At 43.3% G+C, this 25,625-nt stretch overlaps 1 protein-coding gene across 2 annotated transcripts in view; it reads left to right on the plus strand.

Moving 5' to 3' along the window:
• Positions 1-2,746: 2,746 nt before the first annotated feature.
• Positions 2,747-25,625, plus strand: part of LOC147195340 (microtubule-associated serine/threonine-protein kinase 3-like) — a 61,828-nt gene continuing 38,949 nt past the window's right edge. Inside the window, exons 1-5 of one of the 2 annotated variants that reach the window (XM_086128303.1) lie at positions 2,747-3,228; positions 9,249-9,337; positions 14,763-14,835; positions 22,856-22,876; positions 24,371-24,452. In XM_086128303.1, coding sequence (XP_085984429.1) covers positions 3,143-3,228; positions 9,249-9,337; positions 14,763-14,835; positions 22,856-22,876; positions 24,371-24,452 — 351 coding nt within the window. In that variant the 5' untranslated portion in view covers positions 2,747-3,142. The remainder of the gene's footprint in view (positions 3,229-9,248; positions 9,338-14,762; positions 14,836-22,855; positions 22,877-24,370; positions 24,453-25,625) is intronic. The other variant, XM_086128304.1, reaches the window with a different exon arrangement.

The raw sequence follows: 25,625 nt of genomic DNA on the forward strand, positions 1-25,625 counted from the left end.
GCATCTAATTAGGATGCCTCCTGGACGCCTCCCTGGTGAGGTGTTCCGGGCATGTCCCACTGGCAGGATGACCCAGGACACGCTGGAGAGACTATGTCACCCAGATGGCCTGGGAACGCCTCGGGATCCGCCAGGAAGAGCTAGAAGAAGTGGCTGGGGAGAGGGAAGTCTGGGCTTCCCTCCTCAAGCTGCTGCCCCCGTGACCCGACCCCGGATAAGCGGTGGAAAATGGATGGCTGGATGGATGCCTCAAAGCAACCCATGCCGTTTTGTCCTGCCTTGGAGATTTGGGGTTCAGGGTGTCCAGCAAGTAGCTACAGTGCAATAAGCAACAGGTGACATTTTTAGGAGGAATAATCTTGGGTCAGGGCTCGACACTGATTCATTGATCTCATTGCTCGTTCATTTTAACTCACCTCAGACCACCAAATGTCAAACACAAATTTGGCTCAGTCTACTATCCTCAGTCCCAGACCCATGTGGAGAGGATGAACTGCACATGCAGCCGAAGAACGACTGGCGAAAATGTGTGCATACACATGGCTTCATTGGCTCCAAGCTCTTCCCCTTCCTTTGATTTCCAAGAGGCAAGCTGGATGGGGTTCACCCTTTTGAACTCCTGACTGGTCGCCTGATGCCCGGTGCAGCCCTTGCTTTTGATTCTATTGGGAGCAACTGTCATCTCTTATGTCCTCACTTTGTGTTTCAGAGACCTCTGTCACAACCTGGCGGGGTACGAGATTTATTTGTACATTTTAACCCTTCGCTGAGAGTATGTGTGAGAGTATATGCATCTTTTGTCCAGCATATATTATCTCGATTTCGATGCTTGACCAGAAGATGTCAACACCCTCTCACATAACTCACAACTGTATAAAAGTGCTTGAAGTCAGATGGTTTGGGTCATCCTGCAAATTCTCCACTTAAGCTAAGATAGACGTAGATGATGACCAGTGGCGGTTCTGGGGGGGGGGGGCAGTGCCCCTGTAGCACTGATTCTGGCCCCCCCTGCGAACGTAGATTACGCAGTAGCGCCGAGTTGCCACCGCGAAAGGTGGAACCAAAGTGCGTGGCTTAACATTCTAGTCGGACAATTTAGTGCGCTGCACCACTTAAACATGAGTGGGGAAATGAGAAGCAGTCCGCAGAGAAGCAGATTACCACGACACGAGTGCTATTTTCGACACGACACAATTTATATTTTCAATGTAAAATCACAAAACGAAACAAGCCCCCCCAACAGTCGCATTATTAAGTCTAATTCCTCTTCACTTAAACATTTAACGTTAAAAATGAAAAGAAAAACGGACATTACATCATATTTCTATATGAAAAAGAAACACATTGATCCAGACACAGAGAGAGAGTCAGATGATGGTGGTGAGAGATCTGAAGAGGAGCAAGTTGAAAGCACCAGAGCAGGAGAGTCAGAGGACACGGGATTCATTTATTTTCAGAGCGAGGACACAGAGCAGGAGAGCGATACAAATGAAGATCCTGAGAAATAGGAAGATGAGACTGCAATAGAAGTGGAGTGTGAGACACGGACAGAGGATATTTGCTCTTCCACAAGCACTGGACCATCAGGTATGTGATGCTGAAAAGAACACTATCCTGTTCTGTGTGTGTGTGTGTGTGTGTGTGTGTGTGTGTGTGTGTGCGTGCGTGCGCGTGTGCGTGTGCATGTGTAAATTTTTTAGTATCCCTTTTTATTTTAATTTTTATTTAACAGGAACAATATATAAGAAATTGCCTTTTAAAATTTGGATAATTATATGCATGTAAAACATTTAGCTTCAGTGTATTTGCAATTTTAGTCCATGGTCAGGCTTGAGAATGTATTAATTTATATTTATTGAATACAATAAAAAATAATTAATACAATTAATAAATAGCATCAATCAATTCATTTTAGACACTTGTGTATGTCTGAGTGCCTCAGCAATGTAAGTGTAGCGGGTTCGTGTATATGCTGTGTCCATGCAGAACTTGTGTTTACATTTATTTGGTTTGTCTTTGTCCACAGACATCAGTAGATGTAAAGAGGACCCGCCAATGCAGCAAGACCTAAAACAGTTTCCCAGGACCCTGATGGGGGACAGGAGAAGGAGCTTCAAGGCAGGCTGGTACCATATCCACCCCTGGCTTGAATATTCTCAACAGATGGACTCGGCGTATTGTTACGCTTGCAGATATTTTAGCCCTCCTAATACTGTTTTTTTCTAATCACTGTAATGTTATGACTACAATGCTTTCAAAGTTTGATGAAATAAAAAGTCAAATAAGATTTCGAATCTGTCTTTTTAGCCCGGCCCCCTCAGTGAAACTGATCTAGAACCGCCACTGATGATGACCCCGAGCTCTGTTGTAGGCATTCGAATCCTCTGTCAGGGAAATAAACTTGGTGTAGCTCCAAAGTATTTCACAATGTGAATACATAATGTATTATAAAACTATATTATTCATATCCAACTAAACTATTCTGATGACACTTGCACTTGGTGAAATTACTTTGAGTAATTCTTGCACAAAAAACAAACAGGCTAAGGAACCAGTAAATCAAAACGGGTGGATTTTAATTTAAGTTCCTTAATTAATAAGTAATAATATTATAAACCAGCCGATAAACCTGACAGGCATTGCCGCCGTGACCCATTTCTCTCACATTTTTGTCCGAGGGCACAGGAAAGCAACACCATTTCCTCCACCCCCCAGCGCAAATCTCTGAGCATGCGCTGTGCGTCGCTGCTGTGACTGCAGTTTTTGTTTGGTTTTTTTCCCCCTCCGTCACTCTTGATGTGGCATTTTTTTGTCGCTGTTGTCATTTGATAATGTCGCATGCTTGCGAGGACAGACCTCTCCTGAAGCATAACGTGTGACAAGGGGAGACCTCGAAAAACGGGCATGGCCATAGAAGCGACTCGTCATGACCGAGCTGGCGAGCTGCGGTTCGGGGCTCAGTTTTTATCGATGCTGAACGACCGAATTTGTGCCTTCGGACGTTGCCGACTAACCAAGCTAAGATAACTGGCTCCAGTGGAGCCCCACCCGGGGGAGAATATCTGGCATGAGCCGCTGGCTGTAGAGGACAAGGACAACTCTCTTACCTGGATTGCCTTTATCGGTGACAGCCATCGCCACCATGGCTGACCAAAACCATTACTGGACGGTGCTACCGAGCTACAAAACTAGTTTTGTTACCGGGGCCATGATGAAAAGAACCAAAGGGTAAAATGATATTGAACAAAATGCTATGCTATTAGCTGTGTGTTGGAACCGTTTTGTCATGGCTTCTGCAGTATTCTTACATTGTGTGTGGCTGTTGAATTCGCCCGAGTTGAGAAATGTGCCTGTGTTCACACCCATCTGTCGCATAAAATGCCACTAAGTACCAGTGCTGATCGATATTTCGATGTATGCTCCCCTCTGTGAGATGGAATTAGCTCTCCCCAAGAAACAGAGCGCATATGTCCTGGGTTGACCTGTAAAACGAGCTTGTGATGTTCCTATCGAGTCTAACCTTGATTGTGCTTGCCTTATGTCCCTTGACCAATATAGAGGCTTTCAGTAGAATACCGGTGATGCATGGATTCGTATTGACAAACGCTGTTGCTGATAAGTGTTGTTCTGTAGGAGTGAGTCATACTCTCACCGGCCATTTTATTGGGCATCCCCACAATATCAAAAACCATATGATACAAGAATTGTAAGCATAACTAATACAGTAGTACCTTGATTTGCACTCTTAATTCACCTGCAACTCAACTCATATGTACTATGAGGCCTTGAGATTCAAGTTGAATAAATTTCTTGGCCACACTGACAACACATTGAAATGAATGGCAGTGCGCTGGGCCTTGCCTAGAATTTAAGTGGGATTTGTATAAGCGTTTATTGCAGAGGATTAACATGACTTGATATCTGTCCCCATGTGTTGCTGCACCATTTTTTGTCAAATATCTTTTACTCAAAGGATTATGGCACAGCTGTGTAGAAGTTTTATCATTTCCTATGTTTGCATTAGCCTTAATTAGTAGACTAGAGGCTAAATTGTGGTTATTTTAAATACACATTATTGAATTCACATTCTTTCATGATTAGCTTGACAATAAACTCAAACTGAAGTCATGTACAGTATTCTATCTGATGCTGCCACCATACAGTGTGTGAATCTCAAATTTGGACTCATAAATCTAAGCAAAAACTGCCAAATGACGTCCGGCCTCTGAGAAAAAAAACACAAAAAATGTTTTGCGATGTTTCTGTTAATTAGGAAAAAAAATAACACTTTATTGTTTAAAAGTGTCACAGAATATGAAGAAATAAAATTATTTATGTAGTGTAGTATGGTGGACTGAGACGATCTTGGTATAGGGAATTTCTGTGAGTAATTAATCCTCCCCCAAGCGTGATTATAATTGTCTGTATATATCAATAGTTGAAATCATACCCATCACAGTGATACTCTCATCCCTTTGTGCTGATTTGATATTCTCGGAACAATTAAACGGAAGGCATATGGCTGGGGTGCCCATTACGTCGATCCTGATCTACCGGTAGATCTAAGACGGGTCCCAAGTAGATCCGAGGAGTGTCGAGGACAAAAAAACCAAACAACCATTTGTGTGTCTTTGTACATGTTAGAATTTTTTTTGTGTTAATGTACGCTGAACCCTAATCATCCAATCAGTCTCATTTTCACAAAGTCTCATTTTCACAAATAAATATTTAAAAAATAAAATAAAGCAGGTAAATCTTGAATTTACGGTGGCACGTGATTACGTCACCGGAAGTTGTTAACGCTCAGCAGTCTGCAATTGCAGCTTGTGATCAGAGCTGTTGCGCTCTATCTTTTATCGTCATTATTCCCATTCAGAGTTTGCTTCGTGTACAACTCACCGAGGGCACGGGCAAAGAATAGGAATCTAGGAGGGCCCAGGGAAGCACTTTAAAACAGTACGTGTGAGCTACGATAGTTAACAGGCTACAAACGTGCATCGCATGCCTCAGTTTCAGGCTGTTTCTCATCATGGCGTGCCTGTGTGTGTGCGTGTGCGTGTGCGTGCCGGTAAGGGTAGATCCCAGGAGGTTAGTTGATCGAAAAGTAGATCTTCGGTCCAAAAGGTTTGGGCACCCCTGAAGGCAATGTTTGTGCGTTGAGCTGCAGATGGTTTTAAGTCGAAGTCAAAAGTGGATCTTTTCTCTTTTCTGTCACTGGAGTGCCTCGGCCCATTTCAGTTCTTTGGTGGCATAATAAATACGCAAGTGTGTGCAGGGACAGGGTTTTTTCTCTCCTGCGGCTAAAGGTCGGGCTTGACTGATACATTGGAGAGCTGTGAAAAATATTGCATAAGTAAACATATTTTAGATTATAAAATAAAATAATGATGTTGGGGTATAACTGGAGGTGCAAAGATTTCTGATGAAGCTTTTGTTTTTTCTTTTCTACCCTATCCCCCCAATTTTCTTTTTTTTTTTTTATCTTATAGCACCACCTCACCCCGGTGTAGCGCTTTCCCCGAGTGTGTTAATCTGCCACAGCGTCAGCGGCGACCCAGAAATGTCAAGCGCGACTGACTTTCACATCCTCTTAATTATTAAGAGGATGTGTAATGTCAGAGAGAAATAGGGAAATAGCATCAATATCTTCAGGATTAATCCGAGTTTATGCGACAAGTTATTGAGAGGGGAAATAGTACAACATCGGTACAATTTGGAAAACAATCAACATTTTGGAGGTAAAATATGCATTAAAAGTCTATTTAGAATTGCATGGAGGCTCGTGTAGTACTGTTAATTATTATCGGAGTTGCTGTTTAATGGTTGTAACATGTTAGGACTTACAGTTGATATAGTTCATGGTTTAGATCAGGGTTGCCCAACCTTTATTGACCAAAGAGCTACTTTTCAAGCAGCCAATCTCGACCCGATACCACACGGGCATATGCACGAAACAGAAAAATAAAGTCGATACAAGAGTTTGTGCAAAGGAAATCACTGCCTACCTTCGTAGAAACCTGACGTGGAGGCTTGGGATGCACTTTTGCAGCGTGTTAACTGCATGTACATCACTAGCCTATAACTCAGATGTACAGTTTGAAAATGCCTCTCCTGGTGCTCCAAGATTGCCATTCTTTGCCAATGCTATTGGCAAATTGCAGATGAAACAAACTTTGAATGAGAGTAATGCAAACAAAAAAAAGAACCAACGAAAAACCCAAACATCGCAACAGCTGTGATCGCAAGTTGCGATTGCAGACTGCCGGCCGCTAACAACTTCCAGTGATGCAGGTCAGGTGCTACCGTAGGTTAAAGGTGACTTGCTTTTTAATTTTATTTTTTAAATACTTTTTTTGTGAAAGTAAAACTGATAGGATGCCTTGGGTGCAGTGTACACTAACACAAAAATATATACAGTAATCCCTCGTTTATCGCGGTTAATGGGGACCAAAACCACCCGCGATAAACGGAAATCCGTGAAGTAGCGACCAATTAACATATCTATTTTAAAAAATGCCCCACGTGGGTCTTTGCACTTGAGCAAAGCGCGCGCAAGCGCGCGCGTGCACACACACACACAGGCCAGTGATCCCACCGAGTGCAGTAGACGTGTTTATGATTAGTCAATGAAGGTTGTTTAGACAATTGAGGATGGAGAGACCTGCTTTTGTTCTTATAAGTGTCCCCCCCCCCCCACACACACAGGCCAGCGATCCAGCTTGTGCATCAGACGTGTTTATGATTAGTCAATTAAGACAATTAAGGATGAAAGAGACCTGCTTTTGTTCTTATAAGCATCCTCTCTCTGTAGTAATAATAATAATAATAATACATTTTATTTATAAGCGCCTTTCAAGACACCCAAGGACACTTTACAATAACAAAAAACACAAAATAATACGGGTTGAGCAGCGGCAGCCAAAATGCGCCAGTGTTCACTCAACCCGAAGGTCAGAAAGAAACCACAGGGGAGGGAGAGAGGGAGAAAAAACCCCCACGCTCGAACTACCCTCATTTTGAGGAGCCAAAAAAACTCCTGCACAAGCATATGACAGTTACAACAGGTCACAAGACATAAACAATGAAGACGGTGAATCAAGGGAATGTATGAGGGAGGGGGTGATGGTGGGGGACTAGCTTCCTTGCATACTTTCATCAGGGGAAGGTCGAGATAGCAGATGTTGTTTTGGTAGCAGGCTGCCCAAGAATTTAAGACAGCCTTGAGTCCGTGGCTTATGTCTCTTTAGTGGCGTCGATCAGCCAAATCCGTGATTTCAGTCAGTATTTGAGCACGGATTCCAGTTTTCTCCAAGTTGTTGTCCATCCTGCAGTGACGCTCCAAAACCGCAACAGTTTGTGGTTGAGCACAGTCTGAGTCTGAGTGTTGGACATCCGCGTTATGCCATCCTTAGACCGGCAGCCTCGTCCAATAGAGCCGCTCCCGTCGGTTGAATTTTCGATAGATCAGGAAACTGCTCACACCAAACAGCAGCATACCTGTTATCGGAAGGCCGAAAATGTAGATGTCGTCCAAATCCTCAACGGACAGTGTTGACAGGCACACCATTCTCCGCTTCCTCCAAGGATCTAGGGTGTACCCAGCAGCAAAAGTCCCCGAGGGGCAAGTAGGCTCCCCACTGCCTGCTCTTCTCATCGAGAAAATGTTGTCGATGGCATCGAGAGACCAGCCAACCAATTCCATGTTTGTTTTTAGGATGAAAATACGACAGGAGGCTAGGAAAAGTCAGACAAAGACAGCACAAGGACTGAGTGGCGAGCAGGGAAGGGTGGGGGTGGGGTGGGGGACAGGAGCAGAAAGCAAAAGCGTCCGCCTTCGTCGAGAGCCAAGCAAAAAGGTCTCTCTCTTTCTCTAAGCAACACACATATACTCACCTGCGTGGCCCCTGCGTGCACGCACACACGCGTGCCCCACGTGGCCTTTCCGCGCTTGAGCAGAGTGCGCACACACTAGCACGCATAGTAAACAACACTTAGACCAGTGGTGGGCAAACTACGGTCTTTTTAATCCGGCCCGCCGAAGGTTGGTCCACAATTAAGGTTCGATGTGAATGATTGCATTCATTTCGATTGGACTTGTAATGACAGGCATTTCACCGCCAGGTGGCGAATTGACTTGAAGTTGCAGAACACGGGGGGCGGGGCAATCTTTTCGACCACCTAGTACCTCTGTATCGCTCTACTTCTACTGGTCTGATCACAACCCATCTGCAGCGATGCACAGGCTAAAATAGGTCATCAACAACACTTTTGTCATTTAAAAAAAGTATATTAATACCGTACTTTCATGCTTTTGTTCTGTTGATGTTTGATATGGACTGTCAACAAATGCAGTTTTTTTTTTTAATGTACCATAGCTCGTGCTGACCTGGCCCTTCTGTCAAATTTTAAAAGTCAATGTGGCCCCCGAGCCAAAAAGTTTGCCCACCCCTGACTTAGACACTGATTTCCCCCTACACTCCTCGCGATCGACTTGGGACCAGTCTGTGAGCTACTGATCGATCGAAATCATGAATATGATCCGTGTCTTCACATCTATGAATGTCATTGACATACACCAGCAACATTATTGAAGGTCATTTGAGCAAATTTGTGAATCGAACTGGTAGCCCTTCACATTAATTAATACCCAAGAAGTAGCTCTCTGCTTCAAAAGGGTTGGTGAACATCTGGCAGCTCAATCACACAAGCGGAATGACAGATTTCAGTCAACTTATCCGCCATGCAGGTCATGGTAATCCGCACAAGTTAAGTTGAGGCAACCAAATTCTCCTTGCTTGTTGAAGACATTTCACCTTGACAATTGTGCGCCGGAGTTCAGTTCAGCCGACACAATCCAGAGCTCATTTAGTTCAGAAATGTTCTACTCATCCATGCTGATGGATGAGCAAAGCTATGGAGAGAGTGCACAGTGGTATCATGCAAGTCAATGGGTGCATCTGGCCTCCTTCTCAAAATGTCAGACAAGGCTTTTTTTTTTAGGATTTGGTGCTCTAGCTTCAATCCACAAATGGGAACACTTCTGGCTGTGTTATCAAATTGAATCAGTATGTGTGTGACATTGTTTCTTGTTGGTCATATCATCATGTATGTTCTTCAGATATGGTACCTATTCGTCCAAATGAGTGCACATTGTGCTTGAATTCTGCACAGATCGTGTTTGTGGAAGTGCCTTTCAAAAGCAGATATGTTCGAATTTCGCTCTTAAATTTGTTTTACTCCTCTCACAGTGCCCGTAACAACAAGAGGAGGAGTTTGGCGGTCGGGACCCCTTCGCCCACGCTCTCACGACCGCTTTCACCTCTCCCACTTGCCACAGGTACTTGTGTGTTGACACTTAGGTGCCATCTGAATAATTGTTGCTTGGCAGTCTCATTTGATGAACTGTGTGCATGATGATGAAGGTTGTCGATCATTGCAGGATATCCATATACAGTGCCATGAAAAAGTATTTGCCCCCGGAAGCTTCTTTGTTTTTTTGTTTTGCATCGTTTCCCCACTTCACTGTTTATAATCATCAAACAGATGTAAAAATCAGATGAAGATAACCTAAGTTAAGCATAAAAGGCTGTTTTAAATGGCGCTTTTTTATTTAGGGGAAGAAAATCTCTTCAAAATTATCCAACTGTGTGAAAAAAGTAATTGCAAAGGATTTCAAAAAGCTGCAACAAAATGCCATGATCCAATGAAATTATAGAAGAGAATAAACCTATTGACATCCATCAGTCTGGAAAGGGCTGCTAAGTAATACCTAAAACCTTAGTACTCCATCCAATCACATTGTGAGCCTTTTTGCACAACTTGAGAAAGCATGGAGCAGTGATGAACCTGCCCAGGAATTGTCAGCTTACAAAGATGACCCCAAAGATCCCAGCTATGACTCATCCAGGAGGTCACAAAACAGCCCAGGACAATGTCTCAAGAACTGCTGGCCTCACTAGCCTTACTTAAGGTTCGTCAGTGTTCATGAGTCAACAATCAGGAGGAAACTGGGTAAACATGACATTCATGGCAGAGTTCCAAGACCAAAATCACTGCTGACCAAAAAGAACATAAAGGCTCGTCTTACTTTTGCAATACACATCTGAAGGATTCTCAGGACTAGTGGGAGAATCATCTTTGGACTGACAAAACAACAGTTGCATTTCAGAAAAAAAAAAACGTCTACACATACCCTAACACGGTGGTGGTTGTGTGATGGTCTGGTGTTGCATTGCTACTTCAGGACCCGGATGACTTGCTGTGATTGATGGAACCAAGATTTCTGCTCTTTGCCAGAAAATCTTGAGGGCAAATGTTTGGCCATTCATTTGTGACCTCGAGCTGTCTTAAATAACTGTATTTAAGTTCTGCATCACAAAAATGATCAAAAACGGAAAACATCAAGTCTTGTTCTGAATGTCTTAAAAAAAACACAAAATCAAGGTTTTGGAATGGCCAAGTCAAGGTCCAGACTTGAATCTGGTTGAAATTGTGTAGTCTAAAAGCCATTCATGCTTGAAAACCCTCCAGGGTTGCTGAACTAAAGCAATTCTGTTCTGTCAGGAAGAATGGGCCAAAATATCCCCACCGACATGCGAAAGACTCAAAGACTCATCCCCAGTTATTGAAAATGCTTGATTTGAATTGCTGCTGCTAAAGGTGGCCCAACCAGCATTTAGGGGCAAAACACTTTTTCACACAGGGCCATATACTGTGTTTTTGTTTTTTTCCTCCTCCAATCATGAAACCCTTCATTTCAAAAGTGCATTTTGTGTTTATTTGTGTTTTCTTTGACTAATATTCAAATTTAATGATGGGAAACATTTAAATGTGTCAAATAAGCAAATAAATCACAAAGGGGGCAAACACTTTTTTAAAGCATTGAAGCAATGCTCCTTTTGGTGCGGAATGTCACAAGATTGTCAGTATTTGCCCTGTAGTGTTATTTTGTTTATATCAGGGGTGTCAAACATACGGCCCGCGGGCCGGAACCGGCCCCCACAGAGGTTCGATCCGGCCCGCGGGATCATTTAAAAGTGAAAAAAAAATGCATTGAAGACACAGAATGAATATTTTATATAAAATGCAATTCGTGGATTACACGCTAGGGGGCACACTGTTTTGATCACAGTCGAAGACAACATTGTTTTGATCGGGGAAGAAAACAGCAGTCTCAGTCTGTCACCGAGATAGACCCAACGCAGCAAATGATATGAAAGCCCCAATCAATGCTTCTTGAGACCAAAGCAAAGGAAAGAGATGATATTTTGGTGATTCATAGCACAGTATGGTATAATGTTAATGGTTCGGCCCACTTGACATCTACCGAGTCTGTATGTGGCCCACAATGTGAAATGAGTTTGACACCCCTGGTTTATATCCTGTCAGTGTATCCCAACGTGATCGAACTAAATTGCATCAAGAAGTCAAATGATCTCCTAATGCTGAACTCAGACTACATGACTTGCAGCCATCTCGTTACCTCTGCGTCCTGCGTCCGAGACGCACAATTTTCCCGCGGGACGCACAGTTCCAAATAATGTGCGTTTTTGGGATGCAAGGAAATTTCTCAGTCAAAACAAAACAAAAAAAAAAACTATGACACACACACACACACACACACACACACACACACACAGATCCCGCAGACGTGTTTATGATTTGTCAATTAAGGATGATTAGACAATTAAGGATGGAGAGACCTGCTTTATTTCTTATAAGGCTTATAAGAACAAAAGCAGATAATATAAGCCTTTTCTCTCTCTCTCTCTCTCTCTGTCTCTCTCTCTCTCTCTCTCTCTGCAACGCATGCTCGCGCACACAAGCACACACACACACACACACACACACACACACACACACACACACACACTCGCACGCACCGTTAACAACACTTAGACACGATTAAAGATCAAAGAGTAACCCACGTGATAAGAGAGAAAGAAGATGCACAGCCAATCAACATGGCTTTGCTGCATCTTCTCAACCCCCCTCACCCCACATGTTACTGTATATATTGCTCTATGTGACTCACTGTTGTTTTGCTAACTTTCGTTGTTCCTCGCTGACCGACTATTTGCGGACTTAAAAAAAAAGTTTTTTTATGAATATGTTTGAAAAAATCCGCGATGCACTGAAGCCGCGATAAACGAACCGCAAAATAGCGATGGATCACTGTATAGGCTAATCGCTATAAAAATATTATGAAACAGTATTGGTTATTCTATAATTTACTGGCTGTAGCATGGTAACTTTAGGAATAAAACATTCGTCACAACGTGTAGTAATGCTTATGTTCACTGTTGGTAGAATTTATGTTGACGTGTGTTAGATTCTTTCGTCAAATTGATTGTAGATTACACATGCATCGTCTTGGGAAGAGGATGTCAAGCCACATCAATACTTACCTGTATTAATGATTACCAGTAAATTAATCTTTGCAGCGTGAGACTGGAACAAATACTGTGATTTTGTGGTATGTTGTATTCATGATGCCATAGGAGTACAACATATTTTGATCCATTTATTTTATTGAATAAACATGGAGTACTGATGGAATGTTCATTGTTAATGCATAGTTTTCAAACATTTACCCTTGAAACATTATACTTTTGAGTTTCAGAATTCTTGATTATGAATATCAGTCAAAATAGAAAAATGGGTTCCCATGATGAACGTTTACGGAACCCAAAATGAGTTCCCCTGGTTTCCCATTGGGTAATTCGACGGAAGCGAAAATCAGTTACCGTGAATTTCCGAAATCCTCAAGCCTGCTACTGAATTATTTAAATTTTTGCAGCATTTATTTATAGTTGTATGTATATGTTGTTGTTTGTGTTATTATCAAATGATATGCAATTGAATAAGTAGACCATTTCAGAATTCAAAATTTGGGACTCTCGAAATGCATAATGGCACTCATACTTTTCTGATCAGCGAGTCCCTGGGACTCGCTGGTACTAAACTGTAAAATGATCACTGTGACTCATGATGATCGCAATGTCAGATTATCCGACGTGGTCTGATAAATTGGTTCTGTGTCTTGGAGTGGGGGAGTGTCTGCACTGCAAGTCTGACACCGACCAGACCCTGGCCGATCATCGAATGTCACAGTCCAGAGCACGGTCTGACGGTACAGGTGGAAAAAAGAGAAAAGGGTCCAGGCAGCAGAGAAACAGTTTGTGGGCACACAGGACCGCGGGATACGGGCGCATGGCTTGTGCTTCTGGCGAGTGATCATGCTGAGTGCTGATGCCGGGAGCGTGCCTAATATTTCAGAAGGAAAAGAGAGCGAGAGCACGCTGGTGAGGGAGTGACATGCTTTTCGCTTCATCACACAATCGGTCAAAAGTGACTTGAAGAAAAGGGAAAATATTGGAAAGTGTACTTAGCATTTCAACTGATGCTTTATTTGCTAACTAGAAAGGTAGTTTACACTTTGAAACCCTAACCCAAGTTTCAAACCCAAATTTGAAACTCTAATCCAAGTTACAAACCATACTTTGAAACTCGAACCCTAGTTTCAAACTCTACCTTGAAACCCTAAGTCTTGAAACATAACTTTGACAACTGCTTGTTCCGGACCTGCGCCAATAGACACAATCTCGACAGAAGCACGTGACGACTGGGTGAGGACTGGCCAGTGATGGATTTGTAGTGTGACGATCTCGCCCTGGGCAAGTCACAGAACGATATCTATCTGTTATTCTGACACCATGATCGGCGTGAACGACATAAAAGGTCCTATCGTTTGAGGAGGTTTTGCATCATTTACAGCCTCCACTGGTTTGAATTAGGGCTTGAACAACTTCACATTTTGTCAACGATTAATTGAGTGTGTAATTTATAATAGAAATGAAGGGAACAGTTACATTGTGTTGTTTAAGTGTTTTAAGTGTTCCCTTGATTTTTTTTTTTTTTGGAGCAGTATATTTGTTTCATTTGTTACCTGGCCTTTGCACGCTTTTGCGTCCAAAACATGAGCTCGCTCACTCACTTTGATCTCGGTGAGACATCCATGTTGTTCATGCCAAAACATGCTATTGGCAATTAATCAGCTTCAAGTTATAATTGACATTGAGCAGCGGTAATGTCAACTACTTGGTTCGACACCTAGTCTGACACTCAGTCGAATGAATACAAACAGAGCTTTCTAATGTTTTGGAACATTTATTAAGCAGCTGTACATAATAGCAGCAGTCGGTGAATAATTTAGCTTTAGATTGAAGCCATCAATGTATGCTGTACATAAGCAACATGATGAATAAAGTTACTGGTAAAACATGAATTTGGCATGATGCCCTTGATGTAGCGATGGCTTCAAAATAAAAACCAGAGACACCTTTTTACTTGTCAAATTAAAACACTTCATCTTTGACAAGAGTTGCTTTTGAAATGTATGATGTGCAGAGAGCGAGTTCAACAGAAATGGAAGACACAATTTTTCTTCGAGGCATCACATCTTAATAGGCATAGATGGAGAAGGATGTAATTCTCATAGTACAACGGTCTGTCACTCATGCATGTCCTTTACATTTTACCCATACCAACGAGACAACATTTACTGTGGCATGAGAAAGTAAGATTATGTCGATGTTTAATTGACAAAATTCCTTGTAATTCTAGTTAATTTGAAAAGGCCTAATGTTGGCCAACATAATACCCAACATTAGAATAATCGGTCAGATCATAACGACGGTTCACTTTGGTTAATTATTAGAAGTTTGAAAGTTTTAAGTTTATAACTAAGTGTGTTTCTTTAGCTGGCAGCAGTCCTTCAGAAAGCCCCAGAAATGTCTCTGCCAGCGGCTCTTCTAACTTCCAGCTTGCCCGCAGGTAAGATTTGCCTTATAAAAAATAAAATAAATTAAATTATCTCCTGACTGCTGACACTTGGTGAGACATTCATGTACAACCGATTGAATGGCAACCAAACGATCAAATACACATTGTTTGTATTTGCAAATCAAATAAACTGTGACTTCAAAAGATGACGGTAAGAAAGGAAGACAACCAGAAAGGTGAGCTAACAATCCCATTTGTGTTTCTGTTCCAGCAAGTTAAGGTCAGGATGAACCAGAACCACCGTATGGAAACAGCCTTTATATTTTTCTTTTCAGGCGCCAGTCATCAAAAATACCGCCTGTGTTTTTGAAATAACACTTAACAGCGTTTTAGTGGAATGCCCTGACCTCTCCATTTTACCCTTGTAATGGAAAAAAAGCTCACAGAAAAGCAGCCCAACCAGCTGAAGAGCCTCAGGGCATCTTGCTGGTCACGGGTCTCGGATACAGCTGCAAGGCTGTGCGGCTGTGATTATGGGTGAAATTGCAGATCTTGTCCTCTCGAAGCACTTCTTTCAACACACAAGGGTCCAGCGGAGCATGGGCCATAATGGTGGGCAGCACAGGAAAAAAATAAAAGGGCTTTGATTTCAATTGCTGAGTTTCCGTCGTTTCATAGACATATCTTCATTTATTTTCAACGCCACATCCTCGTATGTACCCATGGCGTGATTAATCTGAAGGCCAAGTTGACTGACAAACAGTTCCGCCCGATGACTTACATTTGGGGCATATACTGTATGCCCGCCGCCCCCCCACCACCCCCCAAAAAAAATCCACAGAGTATTTGTATGTTTGGCCCAGTAACAAGTGGCTACCGGTCAGCTGTTTTAATTAAGTCACTATGAGTAAGGTGAACACATCATTACACATTGATTGATTCTGAAATGCACATAACTGGGATAATTTCGACATAACACAAGACAAAAAAAACAAAACAAGACATGTCCTGTTGGCATCCAAATGCTAACAGAGTTTTGGAAACACTTAATTCAACACTTCTGTCCAGAGTTTCCTAACAGCTCACTAAACACTAAGAAAGTACATACGTAATGTACTGTCTCAGCCATCTCTTTACCTCTGCGTCCCGCGTCCTAGACGCATAATTTTCCCGCGGGACACACAGTTCCAAATAATGTGCGTTTTTGGGACGCAAGGAAATTTCTCAGTCAAAACAAAACAAAAAAAAAAACTATGACACACACACACACACACACACACACACACACACACACACACACACACACACACACAGATCCCGCAGACGTGTTTATGATTTGTCAATTAAGGATGATTAGACAATTAAGGATGGAGAGACCTGCTTTATTTCTTATAAGGCTTATAAGAACAAAAGCAGATAATATAAGCCTTTTCTCTCTCTCTCTCTTTGACCATTGTTGTTTTGATCTCGCGTGACGAGATTTCCGTCCTCGCGAGAGGAAATTAGCGAGGTCGGCCTTCACCTCGCGGGAAGCAGACGATTGCCAAGTTATGTAACGTTAAAACAAGTGTTGTGAACAAGTGTTGCGAAAGTTTATTGCAGAGATATCACAGAGGAACCAGCTAAAGTTGGATAGTTTTTTGCGATGATAAGTTGACTTTGAGAAAGCCTTGCATCATTGGAAGCAGAGTAAAGAGAGGAGAATAACTCAAAGACTGGACCATGGGATGAAACCCCATACGAACCTATTTCTCAGCAAATCTTGTATGCCTGAATCATTAAAATTTTTGCAGCATTCGTTTATAAGAAATAAACCTATTATCAATGTATATTGTTGTTGTTTGTGTTATTATCATATGCAATTGAATAAGTAGACCATTTCAGAATTCGAAATTTGGGACTCTCTAAATGCATCATGGCACTCATACCTTTCTGATCAGCGAGTCCCTGGGACTCGCAGGGCTCGAACTGTAAGATTATCACTCCTGTCTCGCCCGATTGATTCAGTTTTTCAGAGATGCAGTACTAGGCTCCTGTAATGGCATGCAATTCAGTTCTGGGTTATGAGCAGATTAAGTGATGCACTCCATTGTAGCATATTGCAGCACATGCCATAGAATGAATTGTTCAGATTCAGAAAACTTTATTTATCCCCGTGGGGCAATTAGAGTTGTGCTACTTCATATGAGTCTACATGACTCATCGACACCAGTGGTCCCCAACCTTTTTTGTCCCACAGACCGGTTTAATGTCAGACAATATTTTCACCGACCAGCCTTTAAGATGTGACAGATAAATACAACAAAATAATATGATATGGCCGGCAGGAAAACTATGGTGTTTTTGAAACATAATAAACACGATCATGACACGAGGAACGTCCTATCTGGCCACACCACTCTCTGGTCGCTATGGTAATGTTCAAACGTGCCTTCAAAATAAGATATACCACAAATACGAAGTGCATACAAAATACAACTCACCATAACCGCATATTATGCAGAGAGTGCTTAGTGCGTGGCTATCTCCTGTTGAGATAAATCCGTATTTTAAGTAGGACTCCTGATACTGTCGATTAAATGCAGCCTTCTTTTTCTTGAAAGTCGTCGGCTCCTCTTCTGTCTCCTGGCTGGGCCTTTTCCGCTTCCCAAAGAAACTTTCCAAAGACGTTTGTTTTTTAAATTCATTTTGCTAGCTGCTGGGTTTCATTTTAGCGGTAACCTTTCACGTGACAGTGAAGCGCACCTTGACCTGCCTCAAGAGTGACATACTGTAAACCAGTGGTTCTCAATTACTTTCTGTCATGCCCCCCCCCCCCCCCCAAGGAAGAGGAAAACATCCTCCCCCCCACCCCCCGCACGACTATAAATAGTATCATTTGTCTATAAAATTGTTCTAAGTACGGTACATCTTTGCATAACACTGTATCCTTATTAACGTATAAGAGAATAAAAACACTTACAACAAAGAATAGCTTTAGTAACTGGAACAGAAAAGATTTAAAGTGCATCTGAAATTCAAAAATAACATTAAATCCTTAATTTAACAATAAATATTTTTTGACTGACCATGTCAAACCATACGATACTGAAAAATAAAATTACATAAAATCAATAACTAATAATGCATTCAAACTAATCAACATTATATCAGGAACACAATATTAAAAAAAACTTTAACCAGCAAAACATCCATCCATCTTCTTCCTCTTATCCGGGGCCGGGTCGCGGGGGCACCAGCTTTAGCAGGGAAGCCCAGACTTCCCTCTCCCTAGCTACTTCTTCCAGCTCTCCCCGGGGGATCCCGAGGCGTTCCCAGGTCAGCTGGGAGACATAGCCTCTCCAGCGTGTCCTGGGTCTTCCTCGGGGTCTCCTCCCGGTGGGACATGCCCGGAACACCTCACCAGGGAGGCGCTCAGGAGGCATCCGAATCAGATGCCCAAGCCACCTCATCTGGCTCCTCTCGATGTGGAGGAGAAGCGGCTCGACTCTGAGCCCCTCCTGGATGAAACGCTCCAGTGAGAGTTGGAGAGCCCTGCTTGAAGGAGCCAACAGTACCACATCATCTGCAAAAGCAGAGATGCAATACTAAGGCCACTAAAACGGACCCCCTCAATGCTTCGGCTGCGCCTAGAAATTCTGTCCATAAAAGTTATGAACAAAACCGGCGACAAAGGGCAGCCTTGGCGGAGTCCTACCCCCACTGGAAACGATTCCGACTTACTGCCGGCAATGCGAACCAAACTCTGGCATCGGTGGTATAGTGACCGAACAGCCCGTATCAGGGGGTTCGGTACCCCATACCCACGAAGCACCCCCCACAGAACTCCCCGAGGGACACGGTCAAACGCCTTCTCCAAGTCCACAAAACACATGTAGACTGGTTGGGCGAATTCACACATACCCTCGAGGACCCTGCTAAGGGTGTAGAGCTGGTCCACAGTTCCACGGCCAGGATGAAAACCACACTGCTCCTCCTCAATCTGAGGCTCGACTTCCTGACGGACCCTCCTCTCCAGCACCCCTGAATAGACCTTACCAGGGAGGCTGAGGAGTGTGATCCCTCTGTAGGTGGAACACACCCTCCGGTCCCCCTTTTTAAAAAGAGGGACTACCACCCCGGTCTGCCAATCCAGAGGCACTCTCCCCGTTGACCACACGATGTTGCAGAGGCGTGTCAACCAGGACAGCCCCAAAACATCCAGAGTCTTGACGAACTCAGGGCGGATCTCATCCACCCCTGGGGCCTTGCCACCGAGGAGCTTTTTAACCACATCGGTGACTTCAACCACAGAGATAGGAGAGCCCACCTCAGAGTCCCCAGGCTCTGCTTCCTCCAAGGAAGGTGTGTTGGTGGAGTTGAGGAGGTCTTCGAAGTACTCTGCCCACCGGTTCACAATGTCCCGAGTCGAAGTCAGCAGCGCCCCATCCCCACTGTACACATGGGTGTAGGCCCGGCCACCAGGCGCTTGCCAACGAGCCCCACCTCCAGGCCTGGCTCCAGAGGGGGGCCCCGGTGACCTGCGTCCGGACAAGGGAAACTTAGATCCATTCATTGTAATCATCATCAGGGGTCTTTGAGCCGTGCTTTTTCTGGCCCCTCACCTAGAACCTGTTTGCCATGGGTGACCCTGCCAGTGGCATAAAGCCCCAGACAACTTAGCTCCTAGGATCATTGGGACACACAAACCCCTCCACCACGGTCAGGTGACGACTCACGGAGGGGAACCAGCAAAACAAAAATATATAAAAGAATTTGTGTTTTCTTTTTTTTTTTTTTTAATCAAAGATGATGTCTGGATTAATGGCTACATGAGCACGTTTTGCAATGCATAGCTTTTCGAAGCGAGGTTTGAAGCAGGACACACAGCAACTCTCGGCTCCTGCTCAATGTGTAGCCAGGACCTGTATTTTAGTTTACTGAAGTAGCAGTCACAAAGCGGCATGATTGTTGGCAATATTCGGCACATTTTCGCTGAAAAAAACTCAAGCAGCTTTTCAGCGTGATTGGGGTGTTATGTCTTTAAATAACGCCTTAATTTATTTGGCTTCATGCTGTCCGGTACCAACATTTTTAGACACAGTAAGCACATCGATCTTTCCTCGTCTGCCACCGCAGTCACACTGAAGCCAAGCGCTTCATACGCCTCGTCATATTTCCTCCCTGAGAATGCTCCCTGCGGAAACTCTGCCAATGAGAGCGCCACTGCCCCCTAACGTAGTGGAGGTGCAACTGCGCATTATTTTAGGACAGTAAAAAAATAAAAAAGCATGTTCCCCGAGGTCAAACGCGCCCCTCTTGACGGAGCCTCGCGTCCCCCCCAGGGGGGCGCGCCCCACTGTTTGAGAAACACTGCTGTAAACGGATGTAACAGAGAATACGGTAATTTTTCAAAATAAATCTTTCAGATTCCGAAATACATAAAACGTAAATAATAATATTTATTCTTTCTGTGCGGCCCGGTACCAAATTACCCATGGACCGGTACCGTGCGGCCCGGGGGTTGGGGACCGCTGATCTACACAACTTCACTTCACCACACTGCCAACGTGGAGACTGGAGACAAATAGTGCAGAGCACTATTTCACTGGGCATCCAATTTTGTCACTCAGACCTGGAACAGCAGTAACATGCAATCACTTGCCGTAGGCCTGCTGCGGACCAAGTGACAGGGTCAAACATGACAGAGCCGGACAATGCGGACTCATACCTGCACACCGGTGATTGAGCCTTGCCCACACATCGACTCACTGCAATGTGATATGACAAAGCATTTTTGATTGGCTGTCCCACTTAAGATGCCACCGCCTGCAGTTCAAATTTTGAATCGGAGCAAGACAAGTTGCAGAACCCCCTTTATTCAGGTCTCACTGCATCGCCGTGGCATGTCTTCCATACAAATGAGAGGCAATGCAGTACAGTTCCATCGATTGATATTAGAATAGCCATTAAGTTGCAGCGACCACACTGTGCCTTATGCTCATAATGACGATCGTGTTTCAATCCAGGAAGGTGACAGCATATGACATCTGTTGCACATGTGAACCCAGTCACGCAACACCAAATAATACACAGCTCATGGTCAGTCAGCAAAGATGCTGTTGTCAATTTCATTTTTAGTAACATGTCCCTTAAATTTATGTGAAAAAGCCTTTGATCATTCTTGTCATCATACATTGTATGGGTGAAAGCATGTGGGTCCCTTCCTTGGAGAACCGTAGTGGACAGATGGGAGAGGAATGCGCGTGTCTCTTTGCACTCAAATGTTTGCAGTCGTGATTGGTTGTGTGAGTTATAGGTGTCAAATGAGCGCGTTAATTGCGATTAATTAATTACAGACCTAGGCGGCCCGGTAGTCCAGTGGTTAGCACGTCGACTTCACAGTGCAGAGGTATCGGGTTCAATTTCAGCTCCGGCCTCCCTGTGTGGAGTTTGCATGTTCTCCCCGGGCCTGCGTGGGTTTTCTCCGGGTACTCCGGTTTCCTCCCACGTTCCAAAAACATGCATGGCAGGCTGATTGAACACGCTAAATTGTCCCTAGGTGTGAGTGTGAGTGTGCATGGTTGTTCGTCTCTGTGTGCCCTGCGATTGGCTGGCAACCGGTTCAGGGTGCCCCGCCTACTGCCCAAAGACAGCTGGGATAGGCTCCAGCACCCCCCGCGACCCTAGTGAGGATTAAGTGGTTCGGAAAATGAATGAATGAATGAATAATTACAGACCATTTAGCGTGTTATTTTTTCTCGATTTTAATCTCTGCCTTTATTGTTTGTGTAGGTGGGTTGCCTTTTTCTAATAGCCCTTTTTATGTGTTGGCTTCCTGTGTTTGAGTTGTTGAGGGTGGGGAAGCAACTGTCAGTCACAGCCTGAAGCGGACATTGATTGGCTGCCATTATGTTGGGGCTTGTTTAGCCGAAGCTGATAGGTTCCCATTGGAGTTGGGCGTGGAGTGGAGAGGTGAAAATGTTGGAGCATGTGAGAGTTCTTGGCACAATGAATGGAAAATTTGGATTCCAAAACACCCTGATGACACAATTGATAAAGGTAGAGTGTTGTGCCTAATTTGTAAGGAGTTTGCTTACCACCGAAGCAGCTCAAATTTATCCTCCCACATCAATGCAAAGCAGCCAGTCGTGAGTGCAGCCACAGATAACGTTAGCACCGAAAGCGTTAGCAATATAGCAAGCGAGCCATACATAGCAAAGCTCTTGGGCAAACTAAACTCGAGAACACCCCACGTACGAGGCATAGTTGATGTGTCCTCTGTAGACTACTAGAAGTGATTGATATTTTTTTCAGTGCTTTTAGTTTGTCATGATGAACAGTGTTATTGCTGAAGTGCTAACTTACAGCACTGTGATTTAAGGGCCTGTTTTATTTATTGTTTATTATCTGAAGCAAGTTCAGTGTTGAGGACTTGTATTGCTCAGATAATTGTTCTGTTTTTAATATGTTGACCTAAGCACTTTTTAAGGATCTGATGTTCTATTTTATTTTTATTTTTGTAATTCTTTAGAGATTTACAAAAACAAACAAAACAGTGATATTCCCCCACGTGGTCGAAACTCAAGGTTGCAGGTAGGACTTTGACTATTCTCAAATACAGCAGAAAGTAAATGGCTAGGATTGCATCTGTCCAAATCTGCTGAAAAACAATAAAATACTTTATAATGCCACTTTTTCTTTAATCTTTTCTGCCTCAATAATGTAACAAATTTAAAATGAAAATAGAGGGTTTCTCAGTAATTTTTACATGTGATTAAAATATAGATTAGATTAATTAATTACAGACCCTAATTAATTAATCACACAAATTTTTAATTGCTTGACAGCACCAGTGTGAGTGTATTTCATCTTTGTGTATGAAGTTAATGGAATTGCTGCATTATAACAGCAAATAGCCTGGCTGGTGTTGAGCTGCAAAGTGGGACAGGCACTGGAGAGCATAACAGACAGACTTGTTCTGTCATTCTCATGAGGCTGTATTGACTTTGTTTCTTACACTTGTCTTTCACTGTCTCCCTCCCCTCATTTCCTGATCCATTTGTGCCCTCCTCGTTCCGCCTCTGTGAAGCCATCTGGTCCGTACTGAGAGGTAAGAAACCATCCGAAAGGGTTGTTTTGTTTTGTCATTATCTAAATTTCTTGCGGTTGATGTTATTTATTTTTTTAGGATTATTTATTTAACGGATAATGGGGAATTTCCGATGCAGAGTGACACAGAAACTGTCTCTAAGTAGTCATGGTATTGAGTAGAGTGCCGAGCTCCGCCAAGGCTGAACGAGTCTCACGCTGCATTCACACCTAAGGCAGTGCTTCTCAATTATTTTCTGTTATGCCTTGCCAACAAGAATAAGAAAATTCGCTCTCTCCCCCCCACTCTCTGCCACCACGATAATCATCATTTGTTGATAAAATTGTTAAAAATACACCTCTGCGTTACATTGTATCCTTATTAACATTAAAGAAAAGAAAAAAGAAAGAAATGTATTTTATTTATAGCAAAGAAGAACGTGATTAACATTTTTTGACAACGATTTGACAACAATTATAGACCAGTAGCCTTAACCTGACAACGATTATAGACCAGTAGCCTTAACCTCCAATGTGATGAAAGGGTTAGAGAAGATCATAGTCGAGAAACTACGCAAGGAGGTGGAAGCTTCGATGGATAAATATCAATTTGCTTACACAAAAAACCGCAGTACGAGTGATGCTCTGTCTCCTATTCTGCACTTTCTTCTGAGGCATCTTGAGAACAGGGGGGCATATGCCAGACTGCTATTCATGGACTTTAGCTCAGCCTTTATTTCAGTCCGTCCGGACATTTTGCTGAAGAATTTGGTTCGGTTGAATGTCAATCCATTTCTGATTAGGTGGTACCTTTCCTTCTTATCCAAGAGACCACAGCGTGTGAGATTTAACTCTGTCTTGTCAGATGAGGTCATGAGCAGCACGGGCCCCCCCAGGGTTGCGTGAGCTCACCTTTTCTGTTCACCCAATTATAAACGACTGTGTTAGCTCCCAACGAAATCAGTATGTTGTAAAATTTTCAGATGATACAGCCATCCTTAGTCTGCTCACGAGTGACTCTGGCATTAGTAGCCACTGTGACGGGATTGACATATTTGTTGACTAGTGTAATGAACACCATCTAAACATAAATGTGGAAAAAACTGAGGAAATGGTGTTTGACCTTAAATCAATTGGAGACCATAGCCTCATCTCTATAAATGGCACGAACATAAGGCAGGTCTCCTCATACAAATACTTGGGGATTTATATGGAGAGCAGGCTTGACTGGCAAGACACATGTATCAAGTGACTGTTCGAAGATCCATCAGCGCCTTGATTTCTTGCGACGTCTGAGATTATTTGGAGTTGGCAGAAGTATTCTATTGATCTTTTATCGAGCAACTATTTATTGAGTCAGTCCTGCACTTTGGAATAAGCAGTTGGTTTGGGAACCTGACTGTAAAATCGAAAGCTCAGATAACCAGCTTGGTTAAGACAGCAGGGAAGGTAATCGGACAGTTTTTTCTTGACAGTTTTTTTTACTTACAGGACTTGACTGTTTTGTTTTCTTCAGCAGAGGAGATGGCCGAAGATGGTCTGTGGCATCAGTTCCCTCCTCTGGATACTGCACCAATGCACCCAGTTCATCAGTATCTGTAAGCTTTTATTCAAATCAATATATTTGTGCCCCTCTGTATCTTGCTTCCAAGATCCCCGCAGTCACCTTTGCTGTGTCTGTCTGTGCCAGCTCCTAAGCACAGCTGACGCTTCACCCCGGCAATCAATTTTCAAAGTGTGAAACTCTCACCTGCTCACAGGCTTGAAACTGCCCGTGTGAACACTATGTGTTTTGCTCCATCGGGGAGTCTGGAATGTTTATTCATTCATCACAAGTCCGTGTTCTTGGCAAAAGGACAAACGCCGCTGACTTCTTCAGACTGTTGGGAGTGTCATTTCACACCCGCGCCTCAGCATTTTTGAGGTCCCGTGTATGACTTCATAGTGAGTCGTCAGAGGTCACGAGACCCTCACACCAGACTTTAACAGCACGCGCAGGTCAACCAAATAGTCCACATTAAGTTGAGTTATATATGATGGAATAAAAGGAGATGGGATCTTGTTTCCATTTGTTAGTCATGATAACAGGATGTGTCTGATGATAAATACTTGAATCACAGCATTTTTTCGTGCTGCACAGTGGGAAGAGATGAATCATCGAGTGCTCTCCAAGAGTAATGTCGATTGCTTCCAAGAAAGGTTTGTCCTCTGATCTCTGTATCAGACTAAATTCAACAAGACTAAATATCCAGAATGTGTAGCTGTTAATGGAAAATTAATTTGAAGCCCTCACAAGTGAGTGCTTTTTTTTTTCGCCCGACAAATGAGCAGGGGCTGTACAGTATAAAGACATGTCCCTACTCTATTTAGCCTTTTGGGAAACGTTATAGTACGATATTAATTGAGAGTTATATCCGTTACGTTGTTTGTGTCTGGTTTCTGTGTTGATGGTCTTGATACTTTATCTTGACACTCGGGACTGAAACTACAGTTGGCTGTAAAACAATAGTTGGGTCCTCTGTCACGGCTGTAATTTTGCATGGTCGGCCACATGGCTCAGAGATGGTGAGGTCAGCCCTCTCCACACAAAGGCCCTTTCACGGATCCTTTCAGTGAGTTCTTTATACTGCTCTGGCTTGAAACATCTCTCGTTACCGGGCTTTCTCCTCCTCTTTTTATCACCTATTTTCAGTCTTACTTTTGCACTCTGCCTTTTTCACGTCCAATCCTCCATCCTGCAATTCCCCTTTACATTCAGAGCCCAGTTAGAT

Source organism: Hippocampus guttulatus, chromosome 14 (assembly GCF_054856545.1).
Source record: "Hippocampus guttulatus isolate MCC_2025c chromosome 14, RoL_Hgut_1.0, whole genome shotgun sequence".
Lineage (NCBI taxonomy): Eukaryota > Metazoa > Chordata > Actinopteri > Syngnathiformes > Syngnathidae > Hippocampus > Hippocampus guttulatus.